The 20,229-nt window shown below is 49.8% G+C and overlaps 1 protein-coding gene across 5 annotated transcripts in view; it reads right to left on the reverse strand.

Moving 5' to 3' along the window:
- The window catches only part of Nrxn2 (neurexin 2), a 107,365-nt gene that overhangs the window by 79,149 nt on the left and 7,987 nt on the right, over positions 1–20,229 (reverse strand). For 4 of the 5 annotated variants that reach the window (XM_059262095.1, XM_059262121.1, XM_059262105.1 and 1 more), the window contains exons 2-4: positions 10,314–10,331; positions 5,533–5,562; positions 3,280–3,351 (exon numbers count right to left, since the gene is read on the reverse strand). In XM_059262095.1, coding sequence (XP_059118078.1) covers positions 3,280–3,351; positions 5,533–5,562; positions 10,314–10,331 — 120 coding nt within the window. The remainder of the gene's footprint in view (positions 1–3,279; positions 3,352–5,532; positions 5,563–10,313; positions 10,332–20,229) is intronic. The other variant, XM_059262111.1, reaches the window with a different exon arrangement.

A 20,229-nucleotide genomic window follows, 5' to 3' on the forward strand; every position in this document is an offset into this window, starting at 1 on the left:
CAGTGACTTCCGTCTCTCTGTCAGCAAATACTGATCCTGCAGCCTCCCCGGCTGGAGAAGAGGCAAACAGGACTGTGTCATGAGGGTCTTTAGGCAGAGGCTGAACTATCTGAGCTTCTCCTGAGGCATTCTCAAGGTCCAGGGAAGCGTAGGCACTGTGTGACGGGCACGGAGGACATTACAAGGCACCCGTCCTCCCCAGGGGCAGGGCTGAGCTGCAGTTCCATAGATGAATGTGAGGGTCTCTCATTGCAGATTCTGCAGAACTCCTCTCCCGCATACACAGCCTGCCTCTCTCCCTCCAGGCAGGCTGCCCACACTCTGCCCCCACTGCATCCGGATGCCAAGGCACCAGCTGCTGCCCCAGTGCCTGGCATAGCCCTCACTGCAGCTGGCAAGGTCTTGTGTCCTGAGGCCACAGGGCAGCGAGCTGAGGGGGGTAGGGCATGGGCCACATAGGGACAATCTGAATCCCTCCCTCTGTCTATTTAGGGGACCAGAAACAAAGGTGAGGCAGCCAGCAGAGACAAGGATGTGTTTAACGGTGGCGTGGGGAGCCCAGCCTGGAAGGGGACAAAGATGGACCATCCGTGGGTCAGAAGAGAAATGGAGACAGGACTGGGAGGGAAAGAGAGGCCACATGGAACCTTATCGATAAAGAACAGGAGGGAACCCTGAGGGGACAGGTAAGAAGGGCCAGCCAGCGTGGAAAGGGGACAGGGACCTCTGGGGAACTAAAGCCAAGGCTTTCTGGGGCTTTAGTGTTTCCATAGCAACCAGGCCTGCTGCTCAGACACTGACAGAGCCAGGGGGCTCAAGGACCAGAAAAGGGAATGCATTTGACCTTGGCTTTACCACCCATCCTGTTAGCCCCACCCAGAAGCCAGACCTCCCCTTCTACTCTTCACCTTCACTGCGGTCAAAGCAAATCACATTGCAGAGATCCAGACAGAAGGAAGGGAATATAAGGCAGCCACCTGAAAAAGTGATTGGGACCAAACAAAAGAAGTCAGGAAAAAAGGAGAGAGGCGGGGCTGAGGCTGGACCCTGGCTGCCAAGGCGGAGAGCAGAAATGAGGCCGTTCCTGGACTCCTCAGGTGGACCCAGGGGAGGAGGCAAAGCCATCCACGCTGCCAGCCTGAGCTGGCTGGACCCCAGTCCTCTCGGCCCAGAAATGGAAAGACATTGAGCTGTCCAAGGGAGTCTGAGTGCTTTTAAGGAGAGGGGGGCAGTCGTAGCAAGAAAGCCGAAGGAGAGAGAGCGAGAGTGAGAGACACAGAGAACCGTGATGGAGCAGGGGTGGTGCTTCAGGGATGGGAATGTATAGTTGTGACCCCGGGAGCTCCTCAGAGCACTAGCTGGATCTGGGATGCTCAGATCCTGAAGCGCCAGGGGGCGCTTTGCTCCATCACCCATGCAGGCCATGGCCAGGAACTACAACTCCCATCAGCACGTGAGAAATGACAACCCTTAAGATCTCTGAGTGTAGGAAGGGAGTCCTTGCTAGTACTTGTTTGCTTCTCCATCAGGGAGTCTGTGGCCTCAAGAGTGCTCCCAACAAAGCTGACTGTGGTCAGAACTGACTGGGTTTCCAAGTACCATGAAAGAGAGGGACACAGCTGCCCCCTTTGCAGACCCAGCTCAAAGGCCTCCTCTGGGAAGATCTCCAGCCCCCTCTGGCCCTCCTGGCTCTGGGGAACTACAGCTGTGTGTTCTGTTCATCTGGCACTTACTGCCTAGTAACATCTTGTACGGCTCCTTGGGGAGGAAATGTGGTGTGAGAAAGAGGACCTGTGCGCTGGTGCCAGCTCTGCCAGCCAGTTCTGTGACCTTGGCCAAGTTACAGCAGCTCTAAGCCCAGCTTTCTCCTCTGGAGGAGAAACAAAGGAACCACCTGCCAGCCTACCTCCCAGGTTGCTGCAGGAATGATGAAGGGCAGGACAGGACATAATGCAGCCCAAAGTGACTCTGTCCCCAGATACAACGTTGTGGAGGTGCACATGGTCTCCTCCATGAATGAATAAGTAAATTAACTCCTCTGAACAAAGTCTGCAGTTTCCATTCACTCATGTGGACCATGGTTTATTGTAGTTATTTGTTAGGCCATCAGTGAGACTCCTGGGAACAGTGACCACTCACTCATTTCAAATAATTGTGAGTCAGGTGCGGTGTTGCACACCTTTAATCCCAACACTCAGAAGGCAGAGGCTGATGTGTTTCTGTGAGTTCAAGACCAACCTGGTCTACATAGTGAGCTCCAGGTCAGCCAAAACTACATCGTGAGAGCCTATCAAAATTAATTTAATTTAATTTAATAAATGTGCTAAGCTCATGCCTACATATATGCCAAGAGCTGTGCAGAGCACGGGAAGAGAGAATGAAAATCCTGTCCTCGAGTTCCGGGGTTCAGAGCCATGAGGGGCAGCAAACAGATGGAGTGGCAGGGTGTGGTCTGACTGATTCGAAGGATGTGTGAACAAAAGGGGTTCCCAGAAGTGTCCAGGTTGGCCCAGGAGCTCAGGGAGATTACCAGCAAGGACAGCCTGGCTGTAAGACAGCAAGGAGCCAGAGCGGGGCCTGGGACCGTACAAGCCCGGGCAGACAGGAGGGCACCAGCTTAAGGATGGAGGGGACAGCATAAGACTTTGGCCCGACTGCAAAGCTCTGAGAGTTGTCACAGTGGCCTGGACATTTCTCAACAAAAAGAGTCCTGAGAGAAGTAGCCTCTGGCCAAAAAAGGGAGCTGGACTCCCAGTTTCCTAAGACATGAAGGGGTCGCCTGGCCCTGTGCTGGCATCTGGGGCTTTGACTGGTGTCTGTTTCCCCAGCTATAAAATGAAAGCAATAATGCCTGCCACTAAATGTCACCATGCTTTACTGGGACAATATAGGTGACACACATAGATCACAGATGTTACCAGTTTCCCCCAGGCCAGACGCCTAGCAGGCTTCTAGAATATGATGGTACCCTGCCACCTATCACTCCACCACAGCAACACTTTCTAGGGATGGGCCTGACCACTCATGGGAAAGGGCATCTGTGCTCTGGTACGTCATCGGGGTGGCTGAACTTTTGGGAAAGAGATGGAGGTTGTGGTCCTTCACAGTAGGGCATGGAATGGTGCCCTGGGAATGGCGGTGGGGTGCAGGCCTGCCGCCAGCCTGGAGGCAAGGCACAGGGAGATGCCATACACCTGTGAAGATTCCTCTCCTCCCAGAATGCAGTTAGCCTATAGCAGGGCAAGGGCTGGGCTGTCTGGAGACCATGGGATCACTGACCTTTTGTCGGCTGGTGCACATCGCCGGCTCCTCCTCTCCCGGCCCCCCCCTCGGAGAACAGTAAGGACCCTACTGGAGAAGCAGAATTGGGGAGTCAGGCACAGGGACTTGGCAGCCAGTCCCATCCCAGTCTTGAGGTGATTGGAAGGCTCTATCCAGGACAAAGGTGCTGCTTGTAGGCAGGCGAAGAGAGTTTCTCTGGGGACTCCCTGGCCTTCAAGCTCTCTTGAGGGGCCATGTGACAATCCAAAGGCCACCAGCCCCACACACCCTATCAGACTTCTGACCACTGATCTCTAGCCTTTGTCCAGAGTGAGGAGACTAAGTCGGGGAGAAGGGCAGTCCTGGCGACCGAGGTCCTGAACACTTGTACCCAAGCTTCCCTTCATCCTGTGGGGCCACTGCCACATCCCTGGGGCTGATGCTTCTCCCTCTCTGGGTACCTCTGTTCACAGCTTCTGCCGGGTTAGAGAATATTCTTATCAACCTGCTTTTGCCTGACATGGACACTTGTGTTCCAAAATCCCTCCTCTTCTGTACCTGTCCTCTTATGGGCCACCTATCCCTGCTTAAGTCCCCACAGTGGGTGCTCTGACAATCTCCACTAAGACTATGGGGTTCCCAGGCTTGCCCCTCCATCACGCTCACAGAGGGCCGTGCTCACCAAGGAGGTCCTGGCTAGGTAGGGCTCACCAGGGATGTAGGGAACTCCTACTCAGAAATCAGTTCTCAGCTTCATTCTCCTGTTCATCACCACACAGGGCCCAGTTCTGCCCCACAGGCAGAGGTTGCCATGTCTGGGCTCCAGACTGGCTGGAGCTTCACCCAGGCTTGCCAATGAACAGGTGCTCTCTGGTGCCTGGCTCCCAGGCAACCAACCCTATTGCTAGATCCAGAGGAGAATTCAGGGATAGAAAGGAAGGTTCCTTTCTGGGCTTTTCCTCCAACTCCAGTCCCCAGAACTAAGACTAGGTTAAACATCTGAGTTACAGAATCTTCTAGATGAGGGGAAGCATCTCCAGGACCCTTCAAGAAAACATCATCAGTGTCTAAGGTGAATCACAACCAACACTCCCCAAACCAAGAATTTAGAGGCAAGAAGGATGTGATTCAGCCAGGACCCTCCTCCTAATTCCCTGTGTGGGACTTCCTCCTTCTTACTTCGGCTCTAACTTCCCATGCCTTCATGAATCCCAGGCCCTCATTTCTCAGACCTAAATCCATCCTAAATTTCAGATCTCAGTGAGACTCTCTTGCATCCCAGATGTGGTCCCACCATCTCTTTGCTCACAGTTAAACACTCAACCCTGTCTCTTGTGTGTATAGGTACAGCAGTGCCCACGGTGCTCACAGAGGTGGATAACAGGCGTGGCGGGGAGGCCAGAGCTGGAGGGGATCAGTCAGAACTCCTAGGTTCTCTTCCAGGTTGCTTAATGCCAGGGTTCCTCCACCCCTGCAGTGCTGAGACTGGATCCCAGGGCCTTGTGTATGATAGGACAACAACGATCTGCTACAGAGCTATAAAACACTGGGGTTTTGACTAGTGGGAGGACTTAGCCAAGGGTAGGCTCAAGTTAAATGACAAGTCCCAGCCATGCCACCTGGTAGACAGCCAGTCACTTGTCTGTGATATACTGTCATCTGTCAGATAGAAATAAGCGATATTCAAAAGGTAATGGAGGTAAAGGCAGAGGGTGGGGCATTGTGGAAAGGGAGGGTCCCGCACCTCCAGCCCCCACATCTTCTGTGTTCATTCTAGGGACAGGGGTTAAATGGAGTGTCTTCCACAGCAGCAAGGGGAGGGGGCTTTGGCTGCCTCAAATCGTTTCTGCAACCCAGCCAAGCCTTTTTCTTTTTGATTTGCATTCATAGAAAAGAAAGGAGTGATCAGAATGAGTGGAAATAAATCAAATACCACCATGAGAAAGAAAAAAAGGGAGATATACCACCAGGAAAATGGAAAGGAAAAACAAAAAGAGACTGGAGACAACGGCAGGAGAATTACATCTCGACATCAGAAACCAAGGTGAGATGAGGGTGGACAGCGACCCAGGGGAGGGGAGGAGGAGGGAGAGGACCGGCCCCACCCCCGCCAGGCACCCCATACAAATAAAGAAATGGCAGAGGAAGAGGGAAGGGGGGGAAGGAAGGAGGCAGGAAGGGTGAGGGAGAAGGAGGGAGGGAGGAGAACAGAAAAGCCAGGCACAGTTTGGGGCAATCCAGTCCAAACCAAACCAAAACTTCAAACCATACCTTCGCTGTTTAACGTCAGGTGAGCCGGACCTTGGAAAGGGGAAGGAGAGAGAGAGAAAGAAAAGAAGAAAAGGAAGAAAGAAAAGAGGAAAGAAACAAAGAAAACACGAGTCATCAAAATCAGCCAGAGAGAAGGGAAGGAAAGTTGTTGCTGCCACAATTTAAAAACCCTTTTTAACTTGTGACAGACATCGGGGGAGAGCCCCCAGCCCAGCAGCTGAGGGAAGGGGCCCGATGCAGAAGCAGAGGGAGGGGAGGAGAGAGAGATCAGGGTGTCAGAGGGGTGGGTGAGAGGTGTGAGCCAGAGGAGACAGGGCGGGAGTTGCTACAGGGAAGGAGAGAATTTTTTGGTTTCTTTTTTTTTTTTCTTCTTGCCGGAAAAAAAAAAAAAAAAAAGGAAAAGGAGAGGAAGCGTGGCTCAGGGAAGGCTGCTTTTTCCTTTTTCTTTTTTTCTTTTTTCTTTTTTTTTTTTTCTTCCAGGAGGTGGACAGAAAAAAAAAAAAAAACGGTCAACGAGAAAAAAACAATTCGGATGGAGGAGAAAATAAAACACAACACAAAAATCAAAGCCACCTGGAGAAAAAGAGCGTGTCCTGTTAGAGGGGATTGAGTGGGCAAGAGGGTCTCCAACCACCACCCCACACAGCCTCTGGGTCCCTGTGACCTTGGGGGAAAGTGCCAAGTGTAAGGAATATGGATGGGCCTTAAGGGAAACCTCCACACCGGGACTTAGAAAGGTACCCTCTCCAATCCTAAGCCTTCCAGCTGCCCATTCCAGCCTCATGTAGAGGTAGCAGGCTCAGAGAGAAAACCAGGGCTCTGGGGAACCAGGGAAGCGGGAAGAGGAAATTGAGTCTATGGAAACTCTGGAGCGAAAGATGGTGGCATGATTGTTTCACAATCTGGGAATTGCGGAATCGTGGGCCTTTGGACAACAAGGTCCAAAAAGGACAGCCAAGACCCCTGGGCAGGAAGCCAAGCTCTCTGAAACCCACACACCTCATGCCTAAATGATTGTACAGGTCCCCTTTCCCTGGCCAGGCCCTTGCTGAACTGATCCAGAAACAGACTGAGGACAATTTAGCCCAGTGGGCAAGCCCTGGCAACCCTGATCTGAGGTGACCCTCCTGAGCCTGAGTCAGTGCAGCCTGAACCAGACCAGGACCCCAGACCCCAGAGAAGCCGACACCACCAGGCCAGCCACAGAACTGATCCCCCAGGACTCCCTGAGATGACCAACTAGCCCTACCAAACCCCAGCTCCCCACCTGACCACAAGCCTACCTTCCTGCTGTCTGGAGGAACAGCTTTGCTGTCAAGAAAACCATCCCAGCTCCTGTGGCCCTTGGGATGGAAACTGGAGCCATTATGGATTCATGGAGGCTAAAGAGCTGTAAGCATCTCTGGGGCAGAGCGAGAACCAGGATACCCAGTGCCCAGGAAGCAGTGGGGAGACTCCTGAGAAGCTCATAGCCAAACGGCTCCCGGTACCTCCCTCTCCATCTCAGGGTCTCATTTATGTGTTTTTTCACCTCTAGGTCTAAGGCTATCTTGAGGGAGGAGGCCACAGCAGCCGGAGCAGCACCAGGACGAAACAGTTCTCAGGAGGACCCAGGGTTTACTCAAAGCACTGGTCAGGGCTCAAGCATTTAGGCTGCTTTTTTAGTCCTTGCCCAAACAGCCTCTACCCTGCCACTCACTCTTCCCTCGCGAAATTCCAGCACCTTCTAAAGCTCAGAAATTCCAGCACCTTCCAAAGCTCAGGCCCCAGGCCCTGAACCCTCCGCTCACTTTGCCTGTCAGCAACAGCCTTACCAGGAAAGCCCACTCTTAGAATCCAGGCTTCTGCAGCCCTCAGTCCAGAGTCAAAGGCCCCATGGAGTCACTTTCTTGTCCTCTGCCCCACTACTACCTACAGCCCCTTAGGCCTGACTACTGCTGGAGGAAGTCACACATCTACCCTCAAGACCCTTCAGCTGCCCAGCTCTCTGCCAGCCTCATTAACATGCGACACTCTCCCTCTGTCACCAAGGCAACCAGCTGCTCAGCTCCCTCAGGCGTGAGAGCATCAGCCATCTTGGTGAGGGGAGACCCATTCCCTTCCTGTCTACCCCTGGCTCAGCCCTGGATAACTGGATGACCGAGGGATCCCTCCTTACAGCCTGCCTCCTCTCCTACCCCAATCTACAGCTTACTCCTTCTCCTGGCCCCAGTCCCTTGGGATGCCTCTCTCTCCCATGTCTACCTGTAGCATCTGCCTGCCCCTCCTCCCACTCCCTTCACAAGCTGGCAGTGATGGATGGCATTGCCAAAGGGCCTTCCTAGGGTACTCTATTTGGCTAATCTGGGTCTCCTCCCCCTGACTGTAAGAGATTAGGAAGAAAGAGGAAGTGCTCAGGGTGCTGCAGAGCAGGATGCCTAGGTTCCTAGAGGAAGCTAGGCCCAGCATCCCAGCATCACGGACAGATGGAGAAGGAGAGACGCAGAGGACCCCTAAGAGATCTGAAGAGGGACCTCACTGCTAGGGAGGAAGCCCTCGCCTCCAACCACATCCTCACTTGCAGTCTCACCCTTGGCTTTTGCACCCAGACCCCAGGACGACCGTGAGGAAAAAGAAAAGAACGGCAAGATTAAGAGACACAGACAGAGACAGACATGCAGAGAGACAAACAACGGGATCGTATTCTTGCCTATACACACACACACACACACAGCATCTCATACACACCCTGTACTGTTGCTAACCTTCAGGCCCACATCTAAACCAGCAGGTGACCAGGACACCCCACCGCAGCTCTCATTCCCATGTCCCCAAAACTGAGCTTCCCTTCTTGTCCCTATGGCCCCTCTCCTCTCCCTGCTCCAAGCCCCTTCTCTGCAGCCCCCGCCCTTTGCTCTCAGCCTGGGTCTTCTGCTCCCTCCCCACAGTTGTTTTGTTTTGAACCCCCCCCCCCGGGCTCCTCTCCCTGTCTCTACGCTCCCCACTTCTTCCTCCCAAGCCTCTCCTACCCCTTCTTCTCTCTCTCTCTCCCTCCATCTCTCCCTTTGTTCCAGAGGAGGCATGACATCAAGAGCAAGTAAAAGTCAGGCCTACACTAAATCTTATCTCCAGCCCTCAGAAGGCTGCACCCACTCGGATGTGCAGGCTCTCTCCTTCTCTCTTGTATACAACGGGGGTAAACAGTGACACACCGAGATGCAAACAGATGCAGACACACAAAGCCCCAGACACTCCTCCAGAGACTCATGGACACATGCCACTCCATGGACAAAGCAACAAGCCAGTGCCCAGCAGGCCCACACGGACAGCCAAACCACATGAATGTGTGTGCACACGGACATACAGATGCAGACACGGGCAGTGGTCTGCTGGGACCAGGGCACCTGAGGAGCCCCAAATAGGAAACACAGAGAGACAAGGCAAGCCATGGACACCACAAGGAAAATGGGTTCCACTCATGCCCAGGCCTAGAGCCCTCACTGCCTGCCCTTCGCAGGATGCCCATATCTGTGGTGTGTCTGTGCTCCTCCCGGAAGGACCAGGCCCAGGGGTCTCAGAGTATGTCCTACCCACTGTCTTCCCAGGACAGGGGACTGTGGAGCAGGGTGCTGATCAGGATATGGCCTTCCCTGGTTAAAAAATCACTTTGCCAGCTCCACTGTGAGGCCCTGTAAGATCAAGCAGAATCCAGCCTCCAAGTGTGGACCACCCTGTCCTCAATCCTAGTCCACCCCAAAGGAGGAAAAGAAACAGAGGGAAAGCAAAGCTTGAGGGAAAGTCTCCAAGAATGGTAGAACCCAGAGAACCTGGGGAAGGTCAGGGACAGACAGAGGTCCACGGACAGACCCCTAGAGAAAAAGAGGCAAAGAGGAAAACCAGAGAGAGGCAACCAGAATAGAAGGCAGGGAGAGAATGGACAGAGACCCAAGAGAAGCCCACTCCCACCCTTGCCCTGGGACTGGGTTGGACAAGGAAGCTGCCCCCTTCCTCTCAGCCACGGGCAGCTTTAGCAGAACAGAGGAGCTGGCTCCGCCCACACACCCCAACCACGGGACAGACCCCACCCTGCCTGTACTCTCAAGCACACCCCCACTGGCCTGAGTCCTGCAGCAGAGACGTGAATTCTCTCCAGCACAAGCTCCAGGCCAGCAGCCAACCCTGCCACCCCCTACTCCCTTCTATACATAGCCATTATGTGCTTGCTTGCTTTTTTTTTTTTTTTTCTTTTCTTTTTTTAGTTTTCCGAGACAGGGTTTCTCTGTGTAGCCCTGGCTGTCCTAGAACTCGCTTTGTAGACCAGGCTGGCCTCGAACTCACAGAGATCCACCTGACTCTGCCTCCCGAGTGCTGGGATTAAAGGTGTGCGCCACCACACCCGGCTCATCCATTATAGCTTTCTAAGCTGGGCAAAACAGTGTCTACCTACTCACTTCTGGGCATTTCCAATACTATCAGCTATGTCCCTCTCCCCCCACTCATCACCTCTTCCCAGAGACCCTCTTCCCTTCCCCCACCTGGAAGAGGGCTGGGAGCAGCAGAGAGCAGCATTGGCAAGGAGAAAGTCCTACCCTCTACCCAGCAGCTTACTCAGTCAATGAACAGAGAAGCCTAGGAAGAGGCACTCCAATGAAGAAGACCCAGACATCCTTCCCCACCCCCCCTCCCCGCCGACCTCACAAACATGAGCAGGCAGGGAGCTGTTACATGGCCAACAGCACCCCTTCAAACAGACCCTTTGGGGAGATGTGTATTACCCTAATGATCAAGAAGGCTCCACTCACCTTCCATAGGGTGTTCCTCTATAGTCAGCCAAGTTCAGAGAAGGGGAGCAGGGAGAAAAGAAAAAGGAGACCTGTTAGCAAATATGCCATGGACAGTTGCTTTAAGGACCAAGGAGTTCCAGGTCCTCCAGCCCACCAAGGCCCTGACATGAATAACCCAACCTAAGAACTCAGGGAACAGCTTTGCTGGGGACTGGACAGTGGCCACACTGTCCCCTGAATGAGTCTCCCCAGAGTCAGCCAGTCTGGGAGGACTGAGAGGGACTTCTGCATTTTGCACTAGATCCTGTTATGCCAGGAAACTGAGACCCAGAGCAGGGGCATGATGACCCGAGATCACACAGAGACAGGAAGCAGGGCGGCGGGCGGGCGAGCAAAGCAGTGAGCAGCCAGGCTCCCCGACTCCTGAGGTAGGCTCCTCCCTTACATTCACTCCGCTGCAGCTCCGAGGCAGATGGGGATATGCTCACACCAGAGACTGTCTCACTGGGCTCGCCGAGACACACTCACGCTCAGTGACACACTGACACACATAAGCACCGAGCGACCCACTCTCGCATTTAGCTCTCACACAACTCATGCCTGAAACATTCACCCTCAAGCACCTGACCACCCACAGCCCCCTACCCTCCCAGGAAGGAAAAGGCGGCCACACGAGGTCAGAACGTGGCACAGGCCAGGCCCTGGGTCTGATCCAAGAGAACACGATTCTGCCCCAAACTGCCAATCTGAGTCACTCGACCTCTCTGCACCCCAACTACAAAGGCAAGAGGGTGGACTGCACCCTCTCCTAAGCCCCTTCTGACCGCAGCTCTGCCTCTACGATCAGGAGAAATGTCTTTACTCTTCGTTTGATTTTTGTATTTGTTTTCATAGCTGAGTGGTTCACAGTCTCACTCTGTAGTCCAAACTGGCCTGGAATGTACTGTGTAATACAACTTGCCTCAAACTCAGGACTGTCTTCCTGCCTCCTTAGTGCTGGGATTATAAGCATGCACTACCATGTTCATTTTTAAGCACTGCCGGGGATCACATTCAAAGCTTTATGCATGCTAAACAAGCATTCTACCAATTGAGTTGCATCCTCAACTCCAGAACACGTTTGCTTATCTGTTTGTTTGCTTGTTTATTTCAAAATATTGGATAGGCCAGGTTGGCCTCAAAGTCATTATATAGCCAAGACTGGCCCTAATGTCTTAACCCTCCTGCTTCTGCCTCTCAAATGAGCCCAAATGCCCTCTAAGGGGTCGAGTGAAACAAAGGGCCTCTAAATGGATGGTCACCTTAAGTTCAGTCAAAGTCAGAAGGCCACACTGGGAACCCCTAGATCATGCCACACCCCATGGGCCATCAGCCTCACCTATTAAGACCTGACCTGGACTTGACCTTGGGGCACACCTGATGAGAGCAGTTCCCTCAGCTAAGCCACAGCTCCTCAAGCAGGCTTCGCAAGGGGACCAGGGAGCCCCCAGCTTTAGACAGCTGTCACATATCCACACACTGGAAGGCTGTTAGAGGAAGCCAAAGGCAGAAGAGAGAACCTGCCCAATCTGCAAAAACACAAACCCTCAAAGGCACACACGCAGATCCTGACATCAATTCACACGCATGTGTATATGCTGTCTCCTCCCTCCTATGAGCACATTCTGTGGGATCTGTTCATGTATTCTTAGGGAGGGACATTATACTGCAAAAATGAATACTGCTATTTATCATACGTCATACCACCCCTGTGATACACATGCAGAGACTGAGAGCAAACGTCAACACCTGCACAGCAACCTAATACATGTTATTATTGACGCATCCACCCACCACCCCCACACACCCCCAGTGAACACAGCTGCCTTGCTACCTACCCACCTCGTTCTTTATCCACCCACCCCCACTAGCCTCCATGTTACAAATATGCTCTGCAATACACAACAGAGAGGCTTCTGCCTGACAGCTACACCCCCAAATCTGTATAGACCACGGTTTTCCTAAAGCTACTGAGCCTCATCACAGTTACGACCCTTGGGAAACCCTTGGGCTCTCTGAGAACAGCTGTGTTGGAACTCTCTGATCCTAGCATGAGAAGACCCTGGCCAGTCCCAAGCCACCAGCACCTGTGCAAATGAATCATTTTGATGTCTAGATAATTCCACATAGCAGATATTTCAAAAAGTATTTCCAGGCTGGAAAGATAGCTCAGTGATTAAGAGGGCTTCCTGCTCTTCCAGAGGACCCTAGTTGAGTTTCCAGAACCCACTTGGACAGCTCACCACCACCTGTAACTCCAGCTCCAAAGTGATCAAGTGCCTCTGGCCTCCTTGGGCAACTGCACTCACATGCACACACTCACACACAGACACACAGAGGCACATAACTTCAATTTTTTTAATGGGCTGGGGAGATGGTCCAGTAGTTAAGAGTGTTTACTAATCTTAAAGGTTCAGGTTTGGTTCCCAGAATCCACATGGTGGGGGCTCACAACCACCTACAACTCCAGTTCCAGGGGATCTGATTCGTCCGTTGGCATTGCATCGCATGGTACAAATACCTGTCCTCAGGCACACACACATGCATCTAAAATGAAATAGGTATCTTTTAAATGAATGATTTTTTAAAAGTATACTCAGAAACATGAAGCCAGCAAGCGACAGTACACTTCTCTCCTTCGTCTGCTGTGTGCAGTCTGCATTCCTCACCTGCCATCCCAGGCCCCTCCATGTCTACCTCCCTGTCCCCCAGGCACCTGTTCTCCTCACCCATAGCTTATCTTGATGTCTTAGGGCAAAGGCCCTCTTTCCAGCCTACAATTCTTGATCTCTAAAAAGTGTCCCAAGATGTCATCTAACCTAGGGTCAGGCCCACTACCAACCCTCCTGAGCCACACTGCACATCTGCCTGGGTGTAAGCCATGTGCTCAGTGGTATATTCTCTCCATTCTCTGAGGAGGAGACTCACCTGGACCATTCTCCATTGCTATCCCATTAATCACTTGCCAGTCAGAGCCACCACGCCCCTTTTTCTCACAGGCTTCTTGCTCTCAACCTTTCAGAGATGGCTTGAGAACCACTTCCCCCAAGCCCTCTCCTGTCTTGAGCCAGACACCCAGAAAGCGGTCCTCCCCTTTTCACACCAGTTGCCAGGACCTGTGGTTTCCACCTTCTAAAACCCTCCAGGCCCCATCAGTGCAGCCCGGGTGAGGCCCTATCTCTTCTGCTGGGAGCCTGAATAGGCCTCTGTGATAATCTCCCTTCAGTGGGTCTTTTCACCCTGCAGTTTATATCCACATGCCACCTAAGTGCCTCGACCACGTCTCAAGCCTACTGCAGTCTATATCTATCTATTGCAGTATATATCCACTGCAGTGCATACCTACTGCATGTATATCTACTGCAGTCTTTATCTACTACATGCATATCTACTGCAGTGCATATCTACTGCATGTATATCTACTGCAGTGTACATCTATTGCAGTGTATATCTCCTGCATGTATATTTACTGCATGTATATCTACCATAGTGTATATCTACTGCAGTCTATGTCTACTGCATGTATATGGCTCATTACTGGGTTTCACCAGGGAAGGTCTAGTCTTCTCAGGTTAACTCCTTTCAAGTCTGATCACACCCCCTTCAATCTCCTGGCCTGCAGCAATTCAGGCCCCAGCCACACCCAGTCTCTTTCCATTCCCCTAATAGGCCACATTCTAACTACTCTTCCCAAAACACACAAACACACACACACACACACACACACACACACGCACACGCACACGCACATGCACACGCACACACGTACATACATAGCTGTCTGAGAAAGCCAATGGTTTCCCTTAAGACCCATATCAATACCTGTACGTTCTGAACACAGGAGAGCAGCAGTTTCCTCTGGGCCAGTTCTGTGATGCACATTGCCTTACTATTGTCCTTGTTAAAGCTACAATGTAACTGTAATTTCAAGTTGGCTTCCTAATGGGACTGCAAAACTGTGCAAGAGACAAAACAATGTCTCATTCATCTCTCTACTTCCAGCTGCTTGCTCAGCTCCTGGCTTGTAAAAGACATTGCTATGTTTGTTGAGTGAATAATATAATAACACTTCTTGTGTTCTGAGAACTAAAGTAGGCCTGGCTCCTGTTGTGTGCTGTTTCCGGTACCCACCACTACTATTATAACCCTCGAATACAAATGACTATTTCTCTCTGTTAGAGATGAGGAGACCAAGTATCCAAAGCAGAGGAGAGCTGGCTCCACAGCTCGTGCCCACAGCTGAGAGGACCAGAGTTCAGGTTCCCAGGACCCATATAAAAGCCAGGTGAGCATAACAGAAGGAGAGAGAGACAGAGAATCCCCAGGGCAAACTGGCTAGCCAGACCATCCAAAATGTCAAGCTTCTAGTTCCATGAGAGACCCTGACTCAGTATATAAGGTAGAGAGCAATTGAGGAAGACACTCAAGGTCAACACATACACATAAATGTTTGCGCACATGTGCACACATACACATGCAAACATGAACACCACCCACACGTATGTGCATAGGGGAAAATGTAGAAGCAACTTATCCAAGGTCACACTGTTGGTGGCAGACAATCAAATTCGAATCTAGAGAACAAGCAAGATGGCTGAGCAGGTAAGGGTGCTTGTCATGGAAGCCTGACAACCCGAGTCTCATCTCTGAAACCTACACAAAGATGGGAGGAGAGAACTAACTCCACAGGGTTGTCCTCTGACCTCCATGAGCACCATGACATGTGCATTCCCCAGCATACATCATGTATACACACAAGCACACATACACACACAAAACAATAATAATAAATTTTAGTAAAATCTTAGAGGCTGAAAGATGGCTTAGCAGTTAAAAGTGCTTTCTTCTCTTCCAGAGACATGAGTCAGTTCCCAGCATCCACATGGTGCTTACAACTGGGTGTAACTCCAGTTCCAGGGGACCTGATACCCTCTTCTGGCCTCTGAGGGTACCAGGCCTGCATGTGGTACACAGACATACATACAGGCAAAACACTCAGACACATAAAATAAAAATAAATACATGTTTAAAAGTTTTTAAATCAATAAATTGTTTAAAGATTTAATCCAAGGCTAGTCATGGTGGCACATGCTGTGGATGATTGATTGATACATCAAACACTGATTGGCCAGTAGCCAGGCAGGAAGTATAGGCGGGACTAACAAAGAGGAGAATTGAGAGAACAGGAAGGCAGAGAGGAGGAAACACCAGCCTGCCGTCCAGGGAGCATCATGTAAAGGCAACAGATAAAGCCACGGAACATATGGCGACATATACATTAACAGAAATGGACTTAGTATAAAAGTAAGAGCTAGACAATGGTAGGCCTGAGCTAATGGCCGAGCTGTTTAAATAATATAAGCATCTGTATGTTTATTTTATAAGTGGGCTACGGGACTGCTGGGACTTGGCAGGACCCGAAGAGAAAAACTCTAGCTACAAATGGCGCCCAACGTGGGGCACGAGTTTCCACCTAAAACCTGAGAAAAAAAGATTCTAAAACGGAGCTAAAAACAGCTTCCTAATTGTCTCTCTCAAGTTAGCAGCAGCCTGCCAGTTTGAGCTACTATGGTGGGTTCCTGGCATGCACGCTTGACCTACAGTATGGCGGAAATGAAGCATCTACAAGCGGCACATTACACTGCCTGGTGGATTTAGCCTTTGCTAGTACAAAAAAAAAAAAAAAAGGTTTCTGGGCTACACACAGCTTTGATAGAACTGCTTCTGATAGTTGATGGTACAAATGGCTCCAGACCCAGAGCTGGCGATAAACTGTACCACCGCCATGTTGGGAAGCTGAAGTGGGCAGAGCCAGCAGCCACAGCGGCCATTTCAGTCCAAAACAATAGATTCCTGATAAGACAGATTCAGATGGAACAAGACTTTAAATGCTTTACAATGTGTGTAAACATTGTACGTATACTTGGAAGAGAGGGAAAAAGGAATATATACAGTTATATATATAAAAAAAAGATAGTTTTTAAAAATAAAGTCTTTAAAGAGACAGTAAAGGTAGTATAAAAAATAAGCCACGTAAAGATGGACATTACACAGAAAATCTGGATTGTGTTGTCTTTGGGATTTTTAACTACAGAAAAACATTTGATCATAAAAGCTGTTAAATTAAACAAATGTGTATATTTTAAAGGTACCTTGACTTCAAAATTTGGATCTAAGGATATGTTGCTTTGGAAAGGAGGCTCTGCTTTTGTTTCCACAGAAAGCCAGAAGCTATAGATTTGTTCCTGATTACATCAGTTTTAACCAGCCAAGACCCCCTGAAAGGTCTCAGATGACACCATGGCCCAGATGATCCAACATCCAGAACGGTTTCAAGGCAACTAGCTCAGATGATACACCCTCATGGACTACTCCATAATCCTAAAATTTTCTTTGTGTCCCCATAAGATACAGCGCCCCCCTCCAGCGTAAGTAGTAAGAGAAACTATGCCCAAATTCCCAAATATACCAAGCTGGCTTTGGAGATTAAATTGGCTCACTCCTTCTCTAAACCCAAGCATATCACTAAAAAAAAAAAAAGGTTAAGAGATTCTTATGTCCCATATCAGAAGAGCCCTCTGGTGTGGGACAGAGAAAAACCAATATTTTTATTTAAAACAGGTTAAATATAAATGCAATCTCTTTCTAAAGAAGAAAAGGAGATATGATATAGATATGGTAGGATGAAAGGGTAGATTATTAAATCTACTTTTTTTTAAGATTTATTTATTTATTATGTATACAGTGTTCTGCCTGCATGTATCCTTGCAGGCCAGAAGAGGGTGCCAGATCTCATTACAGATGGTTGTGAGCCACCATGTGGTTGCTGGGAATTGAACTCAGGACCTTTGGAAGAGCAGCCAGTGCTCTTAACCACTGAGCCATTTCTCCAGCCCTAAATCTACTTTTAAAGAGCAACTTGTTTAAAATGTTTTACATTGCTATGGAATTTAGTTTATTGATACAAGTTTAAACTTAATTTTGTTATACTGTATATATATTTCTATTCTCGTTTGAGGTGTTATGTTTATGTAACTCATTTAGATTGGAATGAATAATTAAGAAATAAAGACTAATAATTAGTCTTCTATGATAGTCAAACTTGTAGCATGTTAGTTAAGTTTTCTAGGTATTCATAGATATATTTCAGATAGACAGGTAATCTTCAAACACTTCAAAGACCTACAGAATATGGCATTTAAAATATTTTTTAAAATTTAGACTTTCTGGATAGTGAGACATGTCTGCTCCTGGCAGCACCAATTTACTTCAGAGAGGAGGATGGGCATCAAAGACACTCCATATGGAGTTTATCTTCACCTTGACAAAAATAGCCATTTGGGCAAGAAACTGTTCTTGCCTGGACTGCTTGATCAACTGGACATGCAGGACCCATAGGAAGGTGACCACTGAACTTTGCTTGGCGAAATGGTCCTTCAGGTTCCTGCTTCGCAGAGGAAACTGCCAGACATTCTACAGGACACAGAGAGAAATGACTAAGAGACTCTAGGCCTGTGGGCTGAAGACAGATGCCCCAACTTTACAAAGGAACATTAGGCTGTCTAGGCTGCCAGCTGTCTCTGTCTACCCTGCAAGATTCCCAAAGTTGCTTGCATCCTTCTCCCATTTCTCAGGTAATAGTATATCCTTCTGGGGTCTTTGATGTAGTTGAAGACTAGAGTTATAATTTCCTCAGTTATGATAAAAGATAAGTTAGATATAAAACCTTTGACTCACAAATATAAAATAGATAGGATATCTTCTTTAATATTGTAACTGTAATTCTTGCTTGATAATTGTTTTGTTATATGTAATTTTACTATGTTAAAGTTAAAACCTTTTTTGAAAAAAAGAAAAAGGGGAAGTGCTGTGGATGATTGATTGATACATAAAACACTGATTGGCCACTAGCCAGGCAGGAAGTATAGGCGGGACTAACAAAGAGGAGAATTGAGAGAACAGGAAGGCAGAGAGGAGGAGACACCAGCCTGCCGTCCAGGGAGCATCATGTAAAGGCAACAGGTAAAGCCACGGAACACGTGGCGACATATAGATTAACAGAAATGGGCTGAGTATAAGAGTAAGAGCTAGACAATGGTAGGCCTGAGCTAATGGTCGAGCAGTTTAAATAATATAAGTGTCTGTATGTTTATTTTATAAGTGAGCTACAGGACTGCTGGAGCTTGGCGGGACCCAGAGAGAAAAACTCTAGCTACAGGCACATGCCTTTAATCCTAGCACTCAGGAGGCAGAGGCACGCAGATCTCAATGAGTTCAAAGCCAGCCTGGTTTATATAGTGAGTTCCAGGACAGCCAGGGTTATGTAGAGAGACCCTGTCTCAAAAACAAAATTTAATCTAAATCTCTCAGCTTTAAAACCTTGAGTGGGGGCCGAGGATATGGCTCAGTTGGTAGAATACTTGCCTGGCTTCAGTCCCTGGCACTGCACAACTAGTCACGGTGGTGCATCCCAGCCCTCAGAAGGTGGAGACAGGGGATAAAAAGTTCAAGGTCATGCTCAACTATATATCATATGTGAGTCTGTGCAAATTACAAGATAAAATCAGATCCTATCTCTAACTTCTCCCGGCCTCACTCCGACCCAATGTAGGATGGAAACATCTTGAAAGGTGCATTCTTAGCCTAAAAGTCAAAATGGCTAGAGGCTTCCGGAATGCTAATCTATGTTGTATTTTACTTCCCATGAAACACAATCTTGTTGCCTCACCATGCCGGAGACATCAGTTCTCATATCCCCCACACTCGCCCTGGCAGGAAAGCCCCATACTCCTCTTTCTACACCATGGTGACTCCCTCTGGCTCAGTCATCCTTCAAGGTCTAGCCTAGCACCACCTTCTCCTTGAAGCCTCCTGGCCACTGGGGTAAAGAACCCCAGGAAACCTATTGATCACTGGGAAGGGTACCTAGAACATCGGTTTTCCATGGCTCACTCAGTTTCCCAGGTTCATACAGCTAGCAAGTAGCAAGGTTAGTCCTCAAGCTGCCAGTCCAAGCAGCCACTGCTGTCTTTCCCTGGGAACACCCAGCTCAGCTCTGCACCACTCCCCCGAGGGGTTCACCCCTTCTGCCTTGCATCTCTCTCACCCCTGGAAGCATCAGGACCACAGCCCTAGAGGCTGTTGCTGACAGGAGAATGTCACATTTCTGACCTAATCCCAGCCCATGTGTGTGTACTTGATGACATGGCAGAGGACAGAGATGGCGTCAGGAACGGCACGGTCTTACCTAACGTGAACTCAGAATCCCAGAGGATTCGTAATCAAGGACAGTGATGAAGAGAGGAAAGGGGGGAGTGAGGGGAGTGGTAAGCAGTCAAAACCATGCTCTGAGACCTCAGAAGCACAGCAGTGTAGGAAGGGCCACGTCTAGGGAAGAAACTATGTGAGTCCGTCTGGGGTGATACCTGCGGTAACTCCTGAGCCCTCATGGGGAGAGCCAAGGGAGGTGGAGAGGTGTGGTAAGATTTCCCATCGAAATGTCCTCAGCCTTGGTGAGTTTGGTGCTTCGACGTGATACCCTGGCTCTCCGGGTTCCTTCCCAGGGGCTCCTGCTTTTGTGCCCCATGGACCCCTCTCTAAAACAGCCCAGCAGACCAAAAAATACATCTGTGCCCCCCCACATCTGGCTTGGGGAAGTAGCTGTGCCCCAGGGATCTGAAGTAGTTACTAGTTTCTGATGAAATATTGCCCCTAAGAAGCTCCAAAAAACATGGGGCTGGAGAGATGGCTCAGCGATTAAGAGCACTGGCTGCTCTTCCAGAGACCCAGGTTCAGTTCCCACATGGTGGCTCACAAACATCTGTAGCTCCAATACCAGGGACTCCGGCACCTCCTCTAGCCTTCCTGGACACTGCACAGACATACATGCAGATAA

Source organism: Peromyscus eremicus, chromosome 1 (genome assembly GCF_949786415.1).
Source record: "Peromyscus eremicus chromosome 1, PerEre_H2_v1, whole genome shotgun sequence".
In the NCBI taxonomy this organism is placed as follows: Eukaryota; Metazoa; Chordata; class Mammalia; order Rodentia; family Cricetidae; genus Peromyscus; species Peromyscus eremicus.